At 40.1% G+C, this 16,499-nt stretch overlaps 2 protein-coding genes across 3 annotated transcripts; both read right to left on the bottom strand.

The window, feature by feature from the left end:
* Window positions 1–216: 216 nt before the first annotated feature.
* Window positions 217–8,518, bottom strand: LOC133955354 (glucoside xylosyltransferase 1-like). Of its 2 annotated transcripts, XM_062390152.1 has the most exons (8): window positions 8,153–8,518; window positions 7,524–7,616; window positions 6,175–6,358; window positions 5,897–6,028; window positions 5,552–5,803; window positions 4,778–4,901; window positions 4,426–4,598; window positions 217–1,601 (listed from the first exon to the last, which is right to left on the bottom strand). In XM_062390152.1, the coding sequence occupies exons 1-8, from the start codon at window positions 8,374–8,376 to the stop codon at window positions 1,431–1,433; spliced, it is 1,353 nt and encodes a 450-aa protein (XP_062246136.1). In that variant the 5' UTR covers window positions 8,377–8,518; the 3' UTR covers window positions 217–1,430. The 2 variants fall into 2 exon arrangements, with proteins under 2 accessions (XP_062246136.1, XP_062246137.1); XM_062390153.1 differs by lacking the exon at window positions 7,524–7,616 and having other exon boundaries at window positions 8,153–8,517.
* Window positions 8,519–9,752: 1,234 nt separating this feature from the next.
* On the bottom strand, window positions 9,753–14,650 carry LOC133955703 (YY1-associated factor 2-like). The gene is made up of 4 exons (XM_062390681.1): window positions 14,364–14,650; window positions 13,953–14,078; window positions 11,825–11,977; window positions 9,753–11,697 (listed from the first exon to the last, which is right to left on the bottom strand). Exons 1-4 carry the CDS (start codon window positions 14,387–14,389, stop codon window positions 11,457–11,459), a joined length of 546 nt encoding a protein of 181 aa, XP_062246665.1. The 5' UTR covers window positions 14,390–14,650; the 3' UTR covers window positions 9,753–11,456.
* Between the last annotated feature and the right edge of the window lie 1,849 nt (window positions 14,651–16,499).

The following is a 16,499-nucleotide window of genomic DNA, read 5'->3' on the forward strand; positions in this document are numbered from 1 at the left end:
AGACACTACTGCGGGAAAGATACGATAAGAGTTTCTCTTAATATAAAGTAGATTTTTATATCTACTTTAAAAGCAGCAAGATGGGGGGCATTTTTTAATTCATCCTCCTTGCAAGCACACATTTACAGACAGTACAAACAGTATCATGGGTAACAATAAAACGGTTTAATCATCTCAAAGTGTACAAAAATGTATAAAATATCTATTTCCCACACGTTTGAATGTTTATAACTTTTATTTTCTGTCAAACATTGAAACCACAGCTTTTGCTTTCTTATATCTGATAACATTGTTACAATCTTTAATCAATAGTGCAAATGTTCGGGTCTTGATGGCTTGATTAGAAACTAAAAGCTCTCTGTGACACTGTTATGATCTTGGTCCTGTTTATGAAATGTTCAGGTTCAAACAGAAACTACTCGTTTGATTGGATAGACCAAGTGCAGGATGAGTCTTGATGACATTCGATACTGTTTTACAAGAAAAGAAAGGAGAGACTCTCATGCAAAAACACTATGATACTGATTTTCTGACATATATGGTAAACAAGGATAAATTACACAGAAAAAAAGAGATTATTAATTTCTGATTTCACAAAGAGAAGCGGTTGGAGATCCTTTTTCCTGATCAGACACAGCATTAAACAAGTATCAGATTTTAATGCTGTGTTAATCCTACTATAGCAAGCAAGGCTTAAAAAACTCCCATACCAAAGTACATGAAAGGTTAGTCTTACGTGAAAGATCAAAAGTGCTTAATGTCACATGTTAAACAACCACAAATACTGATCACATTCTGCTCTACAAGTTGGAAGTATGGTTGATGAATACTTCAATCATTCTTGTGCAGCTAACAAGTACCTAAACATTATAACAACACTTTTCTATGATACTGCATCGTCAAAAAGACCAATACAAAGCCTGTATGAAAAATTATATTAAAACAAATCTAATATACTCTGGATAAGAAAAATGTATTTTAGTACCCTGTGGAGTGTCATTTTTTCACAAAGACATGTGAGACTTTTTACAATGTGATGGCAGGATCTTTCTCTAAACACAACAATAATATTATATATAAAATATTATTATTATTATTATTAACCTGATTGTCTGAAAATACGTGTCTTTATCTTCAGATATTATGTCAAAAATCTCTGCAAGGCAAAGTGGATTCAGTACATTTTCCAACATGGAGCATTTGTTGTGTTCATTGGACAGATAGGTACCATCATTAGTTTCACTCAAATAAAAAATAAACCTGTTGGACAGACAAAAGTTCCCCATTTAAACGATCTTGATATGTAGTTCGTAAACAGATGATTATTCCGTTTTGACCTGAGTCTGTTTCTCGTCCAGCTCATCGACTCCACAGGAGTGTCTGGAATCCTAGAATCTTCACCCAGCGAGACGTTATTCAAGGAGTGGTATTTAAGAGCGGGCAGGATTGTCGTCTTTGTGCGACGTCCTGTTGATGATGCTTTGTTTTAGCCTCTGGGTAAAAAGGTGGCTGGCTCTTCCACAGTAGGTGTGTGTGGTGGTCTGCAGCGATGCTTCTAGAGGCTGAAGCAGGAACCCCTCCATGTTCTTGCCAAACTGGTACTGCGATGTAACGGAACACAAGCAAGTATTAGATTTCAGATTTCACACATATGATCACAGAAGGTCCTTTAGTATTACAGTGTTGTACAATGAGCACCTCATAAGTAATTCATCTGAAAGATTCTGAACATGAGCATAAAAACTTTAAGAAACATCCCACGCTAACATTATGAACCTGAATATCTGCATATCTCCTTTAAACAAAAGCATCTAAGTTAATACCTGTGATAGTCATTAAGAGCAAAATAAAAACTGCATTCAAATCAGATTAATTGATCAACTTTGGGAAGTTGATAGACATTTGGCTTGGATGGTAAATACTTTATCCAAACTAAACAACAAAGGACTCAGTGAGGTGTTACAGCAGTGGGGAGAGCTTCAACTGCAGCCTTAAAGATGCCAGTTGATAACAACACTTCCGTTACATGCATAATGTAAATCAAGATGCAGGCATTTTATTTATTGTTTTCAAATGAGGTAAACCATTGTTTTAAAGCTCTAGTATAAATGCGAAGGAAATCACTATTTTACAGCACTGATTTGACAGTAATTTCACAAGGCATCAGGTTACTCAAAACACACTTTCTTTATTATCATTCATATAGTGCAGTGGGCAATAAAACACCATTAACAGCCTCCTATCGATTTTTTATGTGGATGCTTCTGGTACGTTGTCCACACAGCCATCATGTCTCAAACTAGCATCAGCACTAAAAATTTTACTACTCTTCTGTGGGCTTGGCTGGGTAATGGTAGTGCCCTTTATTGCGAGCTCCTCGGCTAGCTGGGCGAGCCCACCATGGGAGCCAGACTGACTAAGGAGCTCTTGGTGGGATGGAAATGAGTTTCCCTCAGAATTGCCTGCTCCAGGCATTCGGATGCTGTCCTCAAAGGGCTGAGTGGGAACAATGTGGGTGGGGGGCCGAAGGAGCTGGACCAACAGGAAGAATTGATAAAAGCACCAACAAAACGTGGCGTATAACTACAAAAGGATGAAACACTCTTCAGCTACACCAGGCTCTGGTGTAATAAGATAAACTACAAAGCTCCATATCTTACATCTATCTACTTAATACAGGTCACGTTTCACTATAACAAATGGCAAACCGAAGCATTCCTCAACCTCTGAAAATCAAGTGAAATATGTTATGTGCTGTCTCGGATGCAGTGTGTGTGTCTGTGCTGTCGGAGAGACTGATGGAGACGTGGGGGGGCCGAGTGCCCCATAATGAAGCCTGCTCGTTTACTTAATGGCTGAGAACATTGCCTGCACTGATAGTAGCCAGTCTGGGCCCTGTGGCGGTAATGGATGGAGACCAGCTAATGAAGCTTCCCTTGCTTTCCTGACTGCATGTTGACCAGAGTGCTGAAATCAACAAGAGCAGATCGAAGGTGTGCAGAGAGAGAGAGAGAGAGAGAGAGAGAGAGAGAGAGAGAGAGAGAGAGAGAGAGAGAGAGAGAGAATGATAGAGACGTTCCTGCTCAGTGATGACGGACACTGAAGATGCAATAAAAAAGTGAAAAACATTTAAAGCAAGTCTGACTGATCCTTCTCTTTAGCCAGCCATGCACTGGCACTGTTCTGCTGGGTGTCATTCAGGATGCTAGCTTTCTGAAAATGTTTAGATTTTGTAAAAGGCATCAAAACACAACCAAGAAATAAGTCAGTCTTTAAAAATAAAGCAAACGTAACGAGCTATGCGTTTTGGGGGAAAGTAATAGACAAAAGCATTAGACAGTGTGGATTTTGGTGTTGTTATGGGATTTGAAAACAATAACAAAAACATAAAATAATCTCAGTCCACCCTGAACAATTATTTTCCCCTTGATTTTAACTTTATCATAATAAAAAACAGCAATATGTGATAACAAACATGAACAGAATGAGCCTTAAAATTCAGTTCTTAATAAGATTTTTGGTCACGAACGTGGACTTGTTCACATTTAAAGTAACTTGATACAAATTGCTCTTGGAATCTGCACCATCTGCAAACGCTTTTTCTGAAAATAGAGAAAACCCTTTTTAAACACCCTCACACAGTTCCAAATGTTAAAGTGGAAACAAATCCTTTATTTGCTCCAAAATTGGATGGGTTCTTCCCTAAATCATACCATATCCTTCCACCAAGTTTCTTGGTAATCCATCTGGAAGTTTTGTGTAATCCCTGATAAAACTGATCTAGAAGAATCCTGAGCTCCTGGACCAGTTTGACACAAAGATAATACGTCATGTCCCCAAAGAAACATCAGCGCTAACACCTTGAATTAAACGGACGTGTCAGATGTGCAACAGACTCAGTGAATCTTCGCGCTGACAGCTGAAAACATCTCAAGCAAACCCTCCACTGGTCGAAACCAGGTAGGGCTGATTTGTCTGCTTTGGGAGAGCTGAGACAGAATGACGGAAATGTTTAACAGACTATTGATTAAGCACGGATGGATGGGAACATCCATAAGAGAAAGGCAATGGCCTGGAGAGCCTATTGATAACATAATGACTAGCAAATGTTTCTCCAAATAGTCTGGTCTGCTTCTCCAACTGTTCCCTAAAGAAACAGAGGCACCAGAGAGAAAGTCTATACAAAATATTCACCAGAATAAACAAGGCCTTTCGAATACTACATCCCCGAATGTTTCTATTGTATTTGTCTGAAGGCAGATTTTCTTTGAAAGAATAAATATGCTCAATTCTTTTCAAAACTTTCAGCAAGACTTGGTGATTGCTATAAAACAAGGGCCCTTCATGAAATACACATTTTCTTTTTATTCTACTGGGAGGGCTCAAGGAAACCACAGACTGGTGACTAGCTGAAGCTCTCCTTACCTTTTGGATGGCTTCGTAGACGGCTCGAAACGCTGGCTGCTTGTCATCATGGTACACTCCCCTGTTACCATGGAGAATGAAGACACCTTCTTGTTCAGCCTGTTGACAGTTGCTGCCATAGATACAGTGGTCTGGACGGTAGTTCCACTGGCAGGGAAACACATACAGGCTCTCTGTAATGCAGCAAGAGGCAGGGTTGGGCCGATTGTTAGAAATAACTAGATGTAATCAAAAGAAGCCAGTCAAATCAAATATTAGTTTATTCAATAGGAAATGTCCAAAAGAACAACCAAAATGTCCTTGAGTGAAGACTCGTTTGTGTCTTGAGCATATTGAAAATATATTTGTGTACCTGGGTTATGATGGAATATGATATTAAGTAGGTCCTGGTCCCCCCACGTGATATTGAGTTTATACTTCTGGAGAAGAGGCATCAGAATTTCCTCCCACCGCAGTGAAACTGTGGTCATGTCATTCTAGAAAAATAAGATTCAGAACAGCATTCATATTATTTTGCATCAGGAAAACATAAACCTGCAATTTTATTAAATGATTCCCTTTGTTGACACTTCACCTCAACTCAAACACACTGTTTCTTTCTGTCAAACAAGTAGGCTCATTGTAAGGCTTATTAAAAATAAATAACAAGAGTGACATCAACTGGTCAATGTCGGTGGTGCAGCTACGCCCGAGACCCTTTTATTCCCCAAGATCTCCTTTCACACATCTCAAAATACTTCCCAATTAAGAGAATGGAGTTTTTTTACCAGAACTGGATAATAGACTAACACTATATACTCCACAGATGGAATATTGTTTACAACAAATATTAGGTTATTAATGGTAACATTGACACAATACACATTAAATAGTAGTAATAGTCTTATCAACTTTGAGCAAAACTTTTCTATGAAACATTGAAATGTTAAAATGGCAAGCCGGCCCAGTCTAGGTAATCAATAGAAAAAACCCTGTTTAATCTGTGCCTTCAAAAGTGACGTCTCATCCATATGTTGTTTTTAATGGTGTCGACCATTATGATGCACTAGTATATTAAACTGAGAGGTTTGAGTACTGCACACTGCTAGATAGTTACACATAATAAAAAAAACGACCTGAAAGTTACCTTAAAAAAGTTCTCCCTGAGGCGAGTCATGTTCATGAGCATGACACCTGAGTTGATGCCTGTCTTGCCATAATAAGGGTGACGGGCAAATCGGTTGTACCAGCCGATACGTGGCTCCTCGTGCTCTGGAGCCATGGCAGCTAAGTGGCTTGGACTGAACTGAGAAAGCAAAGCCCACATGTCCTCGACGGGGCGCAGGAAAATTATATCTGTGTCCACATACAGCAAAGAATCCACCTCCTTCAGGATCAGCTGGAAATAAAACAGGGATATTCTTATAATGTGTTGCCCCTTTATAACCATTAGAAATCATACAGTATATGTTGAAGATGACTCCAGACTAACTGGCAGGAAGAGTCTCTGAGAAGCACACGGTTTGAAAAGCTTCTTCCACTCCTTTGCATTCTCCTCGGGAAAAGTGATGGGATAGATGGTGAATTTAAACTTGGTCTGAACTGTTCTGGGCCAGGAGTCCAGCTTTAAGAGAAGATAAACACAACGATCACAGACATTATTAAGATAGTTTTTGTCAGAATTTAACCATGGCTTAGAAAACTCAAGAAAATGAAAATGAAGTGCATGAAAGTTCTGATGATGTTGAGGACAATGGGAAGGACACTTACAGAACTTCTGAAGCTGACATGTAGATTATCCTCGGCAAAGATGTAAAAGTGCAGAGGCTTTTTGCTGAAGAGAACAGCAGACTTCAGCATGGTAAGAGTCTCCTCTAGCCTGGGGCCACAGGCCACCACAGCCAGGTGACTCCTGTCATCGATAGATTCTTTGACAGCAGCATCTGACCTCACTCTACGAGGAGAGACGAAATTAGATTATTCAATAATTGACCCAGAAAAAAACATTTTAAACATAAAACAGATTGGATTCAGTGACATTATCAGGAGTGAATAAAGGAATGAGCCTCAGCTGAATGATACTCGGCCCTGTAGGGTTGGCACTGCCATTCGATTTAATGAAGAGATGTAGAAAAGGATTATTAGTCGTGCTCTGTGCTGCTTTCAAGTGTTCCCTGTGAAGTACCACTTTCAGCTTTGGAAATCATAAATGTAGCCTGTCACATATTGTGAAGATAATTTCCCACCATAACTCTGTATACATGTCATTGTGTGACAGATCAAAAGGTAGCCAACAGAGTCAATAAAATCTGTCTTATCTTTGTAACCGAGAGATAACACTGAGAATTTGAAACATAGAAAAGCTGTAGCTAATGCTGCACCCATGACTGTATTACTGTAATCTGTCAATTACTTATTGACAGACCCCATAAATAAAGGAATTTGAATACGGGTTTATTGCCAAGCAAGCTAACACATAACATGAATTTGCTGTGGTATGTTTGTGCAACTGCATAATTATAAAAATAGGGAAATGTATAAAGTTTTATAAACACTATAAAAACAAGATGTGCAAGATGAATGATGGAAATGTACAATTGGGCATATTTACAGTTGATCGTTATTAGCCATGGAAAGTTCTACTTTCACAGTTGAGGTGAGGATATTTATGCAGCGCAATGATGGGGTCCCAGGCCTAATATATATAATTTATATTTTATGCATTACTTTTGTGTATATTTCAAAAAATATATATTTATAGTGGAGTATGTAAGAGAGGCATTCTATGACAAAAGTAACACGTTAAACGTTATGATGTAATGCAAAGTATTGTCTTTCAGATCATCACTTTTCTCTTGTCCTCTTTCACTCCTTATGATGATGAGATGACTTTACAGAGTCAGGTTTATATTAACACATTGACTGAGTTGTCAGCATGTGTGATTTCTGACAACTGCTGGTGATAATGAGTTCCATATCTCAGGCCCAGGGTACACTGGGAAATCAGCAACAGGTCCATCCTTTATTTTGAACTGTGGAATGTGGAAGTAGGTTAAAGTTGCACATTGAAATCTGAGGATCATAAATCAGGTATTTTATAGAGACAAAATCAGTCATACCTAAGAGTAGAGTCCAAAAAGCAGCTCACGCCACAAACATCAGCAGGCAGTTTCCAATATGGACTCCAGTAAGAAACTGACAGTGATTTACACCTGTCAAAATGAAAACGTGAGCTTTGCGATCCTCAAATTCACATTAACTTTGGAACAACAGAACCAGAGGTGTCCAGATAAGATGTCTACTGAACTGCCCACTACAGAGTTAGTTGTTAAACAGCCGGTTGTGCTTTAAATCCAACCAAAGGCAGAGTGTGTTAGCTTCAGTGTTAATGGTCAATCGGGTATCCAGCTAGCGTTAGCTACGAGGAGCTAGCTAATTAGAGATGTAATTCTGAACACATACAGTTAGAGACAGACAGGGGGGGGGGGAGGACCACAGCACATTACACATTAATTATATTTAACATGGCCCAGGCCTTGTTTATTACTATACGCCCGTAAGCTAACACAAGCTAGTTTTATAACTTAGTAGTAACACAAGTGAACCTTAGCCGTAGCGAATGTTAGCTTTACCCTATTACTCATCTCAAAGATACCTTAACTTAGCAGCTAGAGCTAACTAGTGCTACTGTCAGTGGTGAAATTAATTGAAGTGACACAGCCAGCTAAGCTAAGCTAAGCTAAGCTACCTGTCAAGCCCGTCTTCACCGCGGTCCCGGAGGCCTGCCAGCCCCGGTCCTTTCCTGAGAAGGTGCACGGTGTCATGACTGCTCCTCCCCGGTATCCCCTGCTCTCTGACGTCCCTCCACTCCTCCCTGTCCTCCAAGGTGGAGGCTAGTTGACTGAACACGTAGAGCAGTGAGCACAGGGTGAGGACCACGCACAGGAGAAATGCGTGAAGGTAGCATCGCATTTTGCGTTACTGGTTTTAAACGCTAAAGAATCATTTTTGTTGATCCTAGCCACCATCGAATGAACGAACTCCCACCGTGGATCCTCTAAAGTCAGGAGCTAAGCCGAAGAGGACAGTTGGTGTTTACACTTTCAGCCCCGCCCACTTCCCTCACACGTGTGTTGGGTTTGATCCGGTTTGATCAACCATCTGTCATTACAGTGTGTGTGTTTTTGTGTGTGTGTGTGTGTGTGTGTGTGTGTTCGTGTGTGTGCGTGTGTGTGTGTTCGTTTTTGTGTGTGTGTGAGAGAGATACACAGATAAAGTATGTGTCTGTGAGAGAGAGAGGGAGAGAGAGAGAGAGAGAGAGAGAGAGAGAGAGAGAGAGAGAGAGAGAGAGTGTTTGTGTTGTTGGAAGAATGGGATTATATGCAACTATTTAATTTTCTTTGTCAATTAACTTTATTAAATATAGTGGGTTGGTCTCAGGATCTTCCCTATTTATCTCATGACAGACGGTTACGTCTGCGCTCATAGGAAAAAACAAACAAAGCTTAAAAGACCAGACAAAAACTAAAGGATGAAGATCTACAAGGCATCACCGACAAGAAATTGTCTGACCAAAGAAGGAGGAAATGCATTAATTTGCAATCAACTTCCTATATTGAGCTTCCTTATATTATTTTTTCCTTTTAATTTCACTACGTCTTAGTATAAAAAACAAGTATCCATTTATGATTAGGACTGAAAGGGTGTTTTCATTTATTTTTAATATTAATATTAGAGTGCATAATCATGTGTTTGTTTTAAAATCCTGCTGTTGAGGGTTTCCATCCTTAAGTTTAGACACCAGTGGTATTAAGCGCCAATCTGACATCTCGCTTAGGGCTCCAACATTGCCAGGGCCGGCTCTGCTTGAAATCCTCTTATCAATCTTCTCTCCTCTCCTCCTCGAGGGCTACGAACCCGCTGACATAGTCCAAGAAGTCTGCAAGTGCTGCAGCGGCAGAATGAACGTGCCATCGCCCAGCGGGAAAGTTTCACCTCTGAGGGCATTCCGTCTAGTTAGATCCCTGAAAGCGACACAGTGTCTGTGTGAGACTGATGTAAGAGAGACATAGAGTGTATATGTGTGAGAGAGAAAGAGTATAAGGACAATAGTGACAGGTAATAATAAAACACACAGTCCAGTGAAGTATCTTCACTTTGTTGACGGATCCAAACTAACGCGGCAACTTAAAAAACAAGTCTGCTACGTTTCCTGCCTTGATTTTACAGAACTTATCAGTCATGATGTGATAATATACTGTTAACAAATTCAACAAACAATCAATAATATGGAAACTTTTTACAAATTGTTTCTGTTTGTATTGAAACATTTAAAATAAAAACATATCCAAGTATCTACAGCTTATTTTATTCAACATTATTGTACAATATAAATCATTCTATAGATTACATCATGCTCAACTCAACAAAGTGAAAGAGAAACATACTTAGAACAACTGTTCAATATCTTTACTCAAATGTTGGACAGTGAAACAATTATTGCATCCAATGTCATAAAATGACAGCTGGATAAGGCCAGTAACCAACAGAGTTATGAATTACTGTTAATGGCAAAGTGGAAATAATGCTATGACGTGTTATCATGAACACAGGATGCCATTAAGTGCAATTAATAACAAATTTCAAGGATAAACTACAATTCTCCGAGGACTTCTTCACATTTTCTTTCACAATGCATCATTTATTCTCATCAGCAATGCCAAACCAAGGACCTGTTCAGATTTGGATTCAACGTGCATCTCAGAGATGTGATCACAAGTGGACAGCTCTGAGGACGTCAGTTCATACCTGACTATAGAATGCGTCTTCATGTGTCCCCAGAGACGACTTTCGATAAGATCTCATCTCCCTGCTCTATATGCAAATAGAAACACATGTCATTTCTAATTTTAAAAGACCAAATCATGTTGTTTCCACCTACTCTGACTAAACAGATGTGTCTGTTGTTCATGTGTTAGTGAGAGCCTGTTTTCAGACATGAACTAGACAATTTCCTGAAATCTTCCAGAGGGGCTGGGAGAACATAGATGTCCCAGTAAGTTGCTCTAGACATTTTCTGGAACTTTTCCTGCCAGCCCCCCAGTAGAATATCAGAGTGAGCTCATGTGAAAATACAGCAGGCAAAAGTTCACAGCGAGCATTTGGGCATGTCGATGACGGTTCTAACACGTAACAGAACAAAACTGGAGGAATACAAAAACCTGAGGATGCAAAATAATAAGAAGACGCTGACAATGGTGTCAACTTGGACAAGCAATGAGATTTGAGAGCTTTTGGATGTAAAGGCCAACGCTGGTGTCGATTTGCTATAAACAAGATCACTGAGCTTTTTGCAGCAGAATATATATGTCATGTCCTGCCCCCTGCAGGCTCTTCCAAGGTGCCACCCTCACCTGATTATTCTCGAAATGTCCATGTTGTTGTGAACGCATTTGACCCAGATTATCTCCTGCTGTATTCTTCATATGCAAAAGGGAAACCCCGGTAAATATCTGGACCCAATTTTCTGGACATTTCAAGGATTTTGTCTATAAACAGCTTGAAAAGTGCAAAAATTCGTTCAATTTGTTGTGAAGCTGTAGCGGGTCAGAGGACGCAAGCTGAGAAGGTGGTCCGTCAACATGGCTCAGGAGACATTTACATTCACACTGCTAAAGGAATGTGGTCTAACCGTAATCACAACTGTACATTGAGCTGTCCAGTTGTAATCAGATCACCTGTAACAAAAGATATAACCAAGTCTGAACAAGGCCCGGGTGTGATGCTAACATAACTGTGAGGTGGGAGAGGAAAAGTCCCCAGACCACATCATGTGCTACAGCTCCACCAACATCCATTACTTCTTTCTGTTACAGTTCTGATATCCTGACTCCTTATGGGAAGGCAGTGAAAAATACAACCTCAGATGGAAGTAAATGCTATCGTACTGGCTTTTAAAGTATTCTATAAAAAGATGTGCATGAAGTTTAATCTCTGGTTGAGGCTGTTGAGAGTGCAGAAGAATCACTTGTGCTGACTGGGAGTGTGAAGGGTTAGTGAGTCTCTCCGTTGACCAACGAGTCTTCTCCCCGGGGTGAGGAGCACCTGGAGACACCTTGTTCCGTGTTATCAGAGCTTGAGCCACTTTGACTGTGTTGGTCTGCGGAGGCAGCATTTGTAGAAGTGGGTGTGGGTTTGGCTTTCTCCTTAAAGTCTGTGATTATTACAGTCAGATCTCCAACTGTGACCTCTAAATGCTGGGCGCTGCTCCTGTCTATGTTTTTTAACCTTGGCCTGGTGAAGAGAAAAATTCAAAAAACATGAAAACTGATCAGAGGATACAAAATATTTTAGTTATATATCACAGAAAAGGGAATATTGAGATATTCTACTATTTTCTTTTCACACGTGGATTAATTACCTGATCTTTTTATTGCTTTTCTTTTTCAGTGTTGGTTCTTTATCGCTCTTGTCTTTCTCAGATTTTTCTTTCTTGTCCTTTTTTGGCAGTGTGGGGGGTGCAAACTGTTGATTTGCTTGCTGTGCAACCAGCTGAGAAACCGGCCGTGGTTTTCTGAAAGAGACAAGAGAAAATGAGTTATTGTTTTAAAGTTCAACTCGGGCAGTACCTGTTCTCAACCTGCATGTTTGGAATGTTCTGATAACTTGGTCTGTGGTAATGTGGTTTGCAGCTTTCTTTCTGAAACTGTTGAAGTGGCCTTCAGTAATTGAGCTGTGGTAAGCAGGGCCGGCGGCTGCAAAGTAACCTGAAGCTGCACAAAAAGCTAAACTAAATAAGTGTTCCTTTTCTAAAATGTTTTTGAAATTATTTTTCTTAATGCAAATCAAGGTTTATAATGGCATCAATTCCTTTGCCTTCCGTTCACTTCCATCTGTGAGAGTGAGGCGGATGATAAAACATCCCTTTCCAGCGGAGAGGCAAATTGCACCATGGCTTCGAGTGTAGTTTAACTTTGGTGAACTTTGACCCAACTCACTTTGCATATGTGTGACCAGGCCCTTCAGCATTTGGATCTAACACCATGCAGAGGAACATTAAGGCTACATTTCCGTGACCTGTTCTCTTTGTTGTCAACTAGGTATCGTGTTTAAAATGCCTAAACATTGTTTGTCACTTTATCATAGGGCCAATGCATACCCTGCATGTGCATGGTACACGCAATACTATATATACACACAATATATAAATGTAGAAAAAGTGAATGCAAGAACATCTTCTCTGTGAATTAAAACAATAAAAAAAAAGATCTGTTAATGAGTATAAGACATCTTCATGTGTGTACATGCGTACTTGATTAAATAAAGGTGTATTTGGGCTGGGTGATAAAACAATATAACTTTTCCTCAACAGAAATTTAAGACATAGTCGATAGAACTCCTTTGACAGACAACCCAAACAGCCATTAACAGTAAGAAAAGCGCCGTGCCAAACCAATCATGTGTCTGAAATAGAGTTACAGCCAGTCAGCCACGTCAGGTCAGATTGACGCACACAGCACAGAGTGTAGGAGTAGCAGCCAGCAACAGCACACGTGATAGTGTTTGGGCTTTGTCAGCCGTGCACACCACTACGTGAGCGAGATAAAAGAGAAAATTAAGACAGAAGACTAGAGCGACAGCGTTACAGAAGAAGACACCCCAACACACACAGCCCAAGGCTCTAGGGACGAGGAAAAGAAGAGTCAGAGGAATTCGGTAGTGTGGACATATTTTGGCTATTTAAGCTCTGATAAGAAGCAGAGTAGCGTTCAATGTAAATTGTGTCGAAAGCATGTTCCCAGAACGACAGGTAATACCACTAATCCTTTTCACCATCTCAAGCAAAAATTACAGAAATTGTGAATTGATTTAAATCAATATCAACTGATGTGAAAAATTATATTTTATTTATTTCCGTATCGCCGAGCCCAATATGTATCAGTGTATTGTAAATATCTTTTAGAGTCTTGCCCTTCCTTTTCACTTAGGCACCTGGCCCCCTTGATGTTTTGCACGGCCGATGATTTAAAAAGCCTTGAAACAGTTTCATCAATCAGTGAACATTGAAACAGGTTATATTACAGGACTGGGAGTATCTCACATTGCTCCAAATCTTACTTTAGTTTTAGTTAACCTTGCTATGATGAAGGACTTGGTGGCTGCAGGTTAAAAGGTTCAGTGTGTAGAATTTACTGATATCTAGTGGTGAATTTGCATGTTGCAGTTGAATACCACTCAGCTTCCCCTTCCAAACACAGAGTACACAGTGTGGGAACCTTCAGTTGTCATAAAAAACAAAAAAACGTGTTTAGTTTGTTCAGTTTGGACTACTGTAAAAAACATGTTGGTGTCCTTAGAGAGGCCCTGCTCCTGATGTACATATATAGTATTTAAATATGAAGGGCCCATTCTAGTTTTTAAAAACAACTAAAATTCGTACAATTCAGATGAAACCCACTAGTGAAGACCTAACTTGGATTATTAGATGATCACTTTCACCTGAATCTTACACACTGAACCTTTAAGTTCGAAAACATGACGTCTCTCACCGTGTTGACGTGCCCTTCCTGACATCACACATCATGCACTTGAACGCTTCAGCGCTGTTCCTGAACGTGCACACGCTACAGTCCCAGTACGCGTCGTCTGCGGAGGGCTTGGACTGCCGCTTCGGCCTGCACACAGAGAGCAAAACACAAACACACGCTTTACCACACGCAGCAAAGCTTGTCTAACACACGGGCCACAGACGGCACGCGAAGCGCCACAACAGGAAACTACGCTCACGAGTCAAGTCACAGAGAGGGAGACGCTCTCGGGTTAAACAGGCAGAGTCTCCTCGTATTAACACCGGCCGCCATGAAGACTTTCAGTAAAACCCCTCCATCCATTGACCGAGCCGTGCGGGCTCTGGCGGACCGGTTAAAGTGCTGGTCGGGCGGCTCGAGAGGCAGCTGTACCTTGTGGGACTCTTCTTGTCGCCCATGTTGTGGAAGTTGTGACAGTTCCGAGTGGAAACTCTGCGATGATGCAGGCGAACAGACGCATTTAGCTGCTGCTGCTGCGGCTCAGCTGTCGGGGGAAACTCGGAGGAGGAGCACGTGACGGGCCCTCGGCCAATCACCGCTCATGTGATCATAACACAGGGGCAGTGGGAAAAGTGACACGAGACTGATGAAGATGGAGGGTCCTCTCCTCCAGCTCAACGGGTCGCTGTGGTACAGATAGGAGGTGGTACACGTGCAAACAGTGTTTACTCAAAGTAGAGGGACAGCTACTTGTCTTAGAAACAACTCAAGTGAAGGTATAAGTACTGATTCTCACCTCTTTACTCAAGTATAGATGTATTGTACAGGCTCTGAAATGTACTCAAAAGTCAAAAAGTTCTGTACCTGCTGTGTCTGTGCAAAGCAAACTGAGAGGAACACGATCAAACTCTAAGGGATAGTTCACCCAAAAATTACAATTCACTTATCTACTCACTGCTAAGCCAATGGAGGGGTGGGTGAAGTGTTTGAGTCCACAAAACACTTGGAGTTTCAGTGGGTAAACAGTGCTGCAGCAAAATCCCATCCAATTGAAATAAATGGGGACCACTTCTTCAAACGTCAAGAAAACAATATTCATACTACGGCTCCTGTTGTGTCATCAACATTTTTTTTTTGCCTAAATGTCTTCTGATATCCTCCTAGTTACTGCTGCAGTTCTCGCGAGACGAGATCAGTAAGAACACTTTATAACCCCGAAAACCCCACATGTGTTTTGTGGACTCTAACACTTCACCAACCATTCCACCAACATAGTGAGTAGTTGAGTAGTAGATAATGAGTAAATTTTGATATTTCAGTGAACTATACCTATAGTGATTTTCTATGGTAAATTTCAGAGTTGATAAAAGTCCACGCAGTCTTGACTCAAAGTACAGATACATGTGTTACAAACAACGTATTAGTTAGATTCAACCTCTTTACTCAAGTAAATTATTAAAGTACTGATTCTGAAATGTCCTTAAAGGTTCTCTACCTGCTTTATCCGTTGCAAAGCAAACTGAGACGAAGACGATCAACCTTAAACCACTCTTATGTCAAACAAAATAAACTATTGACTGAAAACAGGAGTCAAAGCAAGAGTATATTTGTGAGCATGAAAACCTATCCAGAGGAAATGTGTACAATGTATTGAATGAAGTATTCAATGATCAATTCTTCTATTATGTTGCTTCTTGTCATGGACATATGCGTCTCTCTCTCATGTCTGTTTCATCTTGATACATCTTTCACGCTGTGTTATGTCTGTTGTGTGTGATGTGAACTTGCAGATACACAAGGATAAGTATTTTCTATGTTATTGTCCATTTAAGTTTCAATCTGCCTTGATGTTGGGAACGTGGCTCTTGATCATACAAAATAAAACAAAACTGATAATTCCCTTCAAATACATTCAAACCCAAAGTTACGCACCTGTTTTGAAAATTTGAGGAGTAGGCCAGATATTTGTGTTAAAATGAGTGAATGAAAGTAAAAGCTGTCAGAAAGATAAATACTCAAGTAAAGTACAGATACCTGTACTTTCCATTTCAGCTAAATTTCACCATCCATAAATTCAGCAGGTCAATCAATACCTCCAATATCAAAGGATCTTGTGAATTTAAAGAATATATGGAGACACTGCTTTTCCATATCTGCAATTTCTGTTTATATCAACATTTGTAAATTAAGCTGTATAAATGTTTAAAAACAGGGTTCACAGCTCTTTATAAGTAATGTAAAGTTTCCATGTAGACTGTCTTTAATAAGGAAACTTCAGGTAAACAGTTACATAAATACTGTTTGTAAATCCATACATTCAGATTGCTATTACACATATTTAGCTGCAGGTTGATTTAGATCTTCATATCCTAAGCTTGATCAGTGGGAAGACTATGTTAGATCCAGTGTAAGCAGTCAGTGAGCATCAGAATGAGGTTTGAGTCCGCTGCCTACAAATTTACATGATGGTTCTGAAAATGAAACCACTGGGAAAGTAGCGTTTGTGGCATATTTCATAAATACGATAAGTGTGAAGGTTTTCTGGTCAAACTTCAATATCCACTGCAG

This window comes from Platichthys flesus, chromosome 6 (assembly GCF_949316205.1).
Source record: "Platichthys flesus chromosome 6, fPlaFle2.1, whole genome shotgun sequence".
NCBI classification, from domain to species: Eukaryota; Metazoa; Chordata; class Actinopteri; order Pleuronectiformes; family Pleuronectidae; genus Platichthys; species Platichthys flesus.

Coding starts and splice junctions, on each gene's coding strand:
- LOC133955354 (XM_062390152.1), bottom strand. CDS start 8,376: ATGCGATGCTACCTTCACGCATTTCTCCTGTGCGTGGTCCTCACCCTG. Junction 6,359..7,523: donor TTTTTGGACTCTACTCTTAG/GTATGACTGATT, acceptor CTCTCCTCGTAG/AGTGAGGTCAGATGCTGCTG. Junction 6,029..6,174: donor ATGTCAGCTTCAGAAGTTCT/GTAAGTGTCCTT, acceptor CTTCTCTTAAAG/CTGGACTCCTGGCCCAGAAC.
- LOC133955703 (XM_062390681.1), bottom strand. CDS start 14,389: ATGGGCGACAAGAAGAGTCCCACAAG. Junction 14,079..14,363: donor GACAAGAAGAGTCCCACAAG/GTACAGCTGCCT, acceptor CTCTGTGTGCAG/GCCGAAGCGGCAGTCCAAGC. Junction 11,698..11,824: donor AAAAGCAATAAAAAGATCAG/GTAATTAATCCA, acceptor TCTCTTCACCAG/GCCAAGGTTAAAAAACATAG.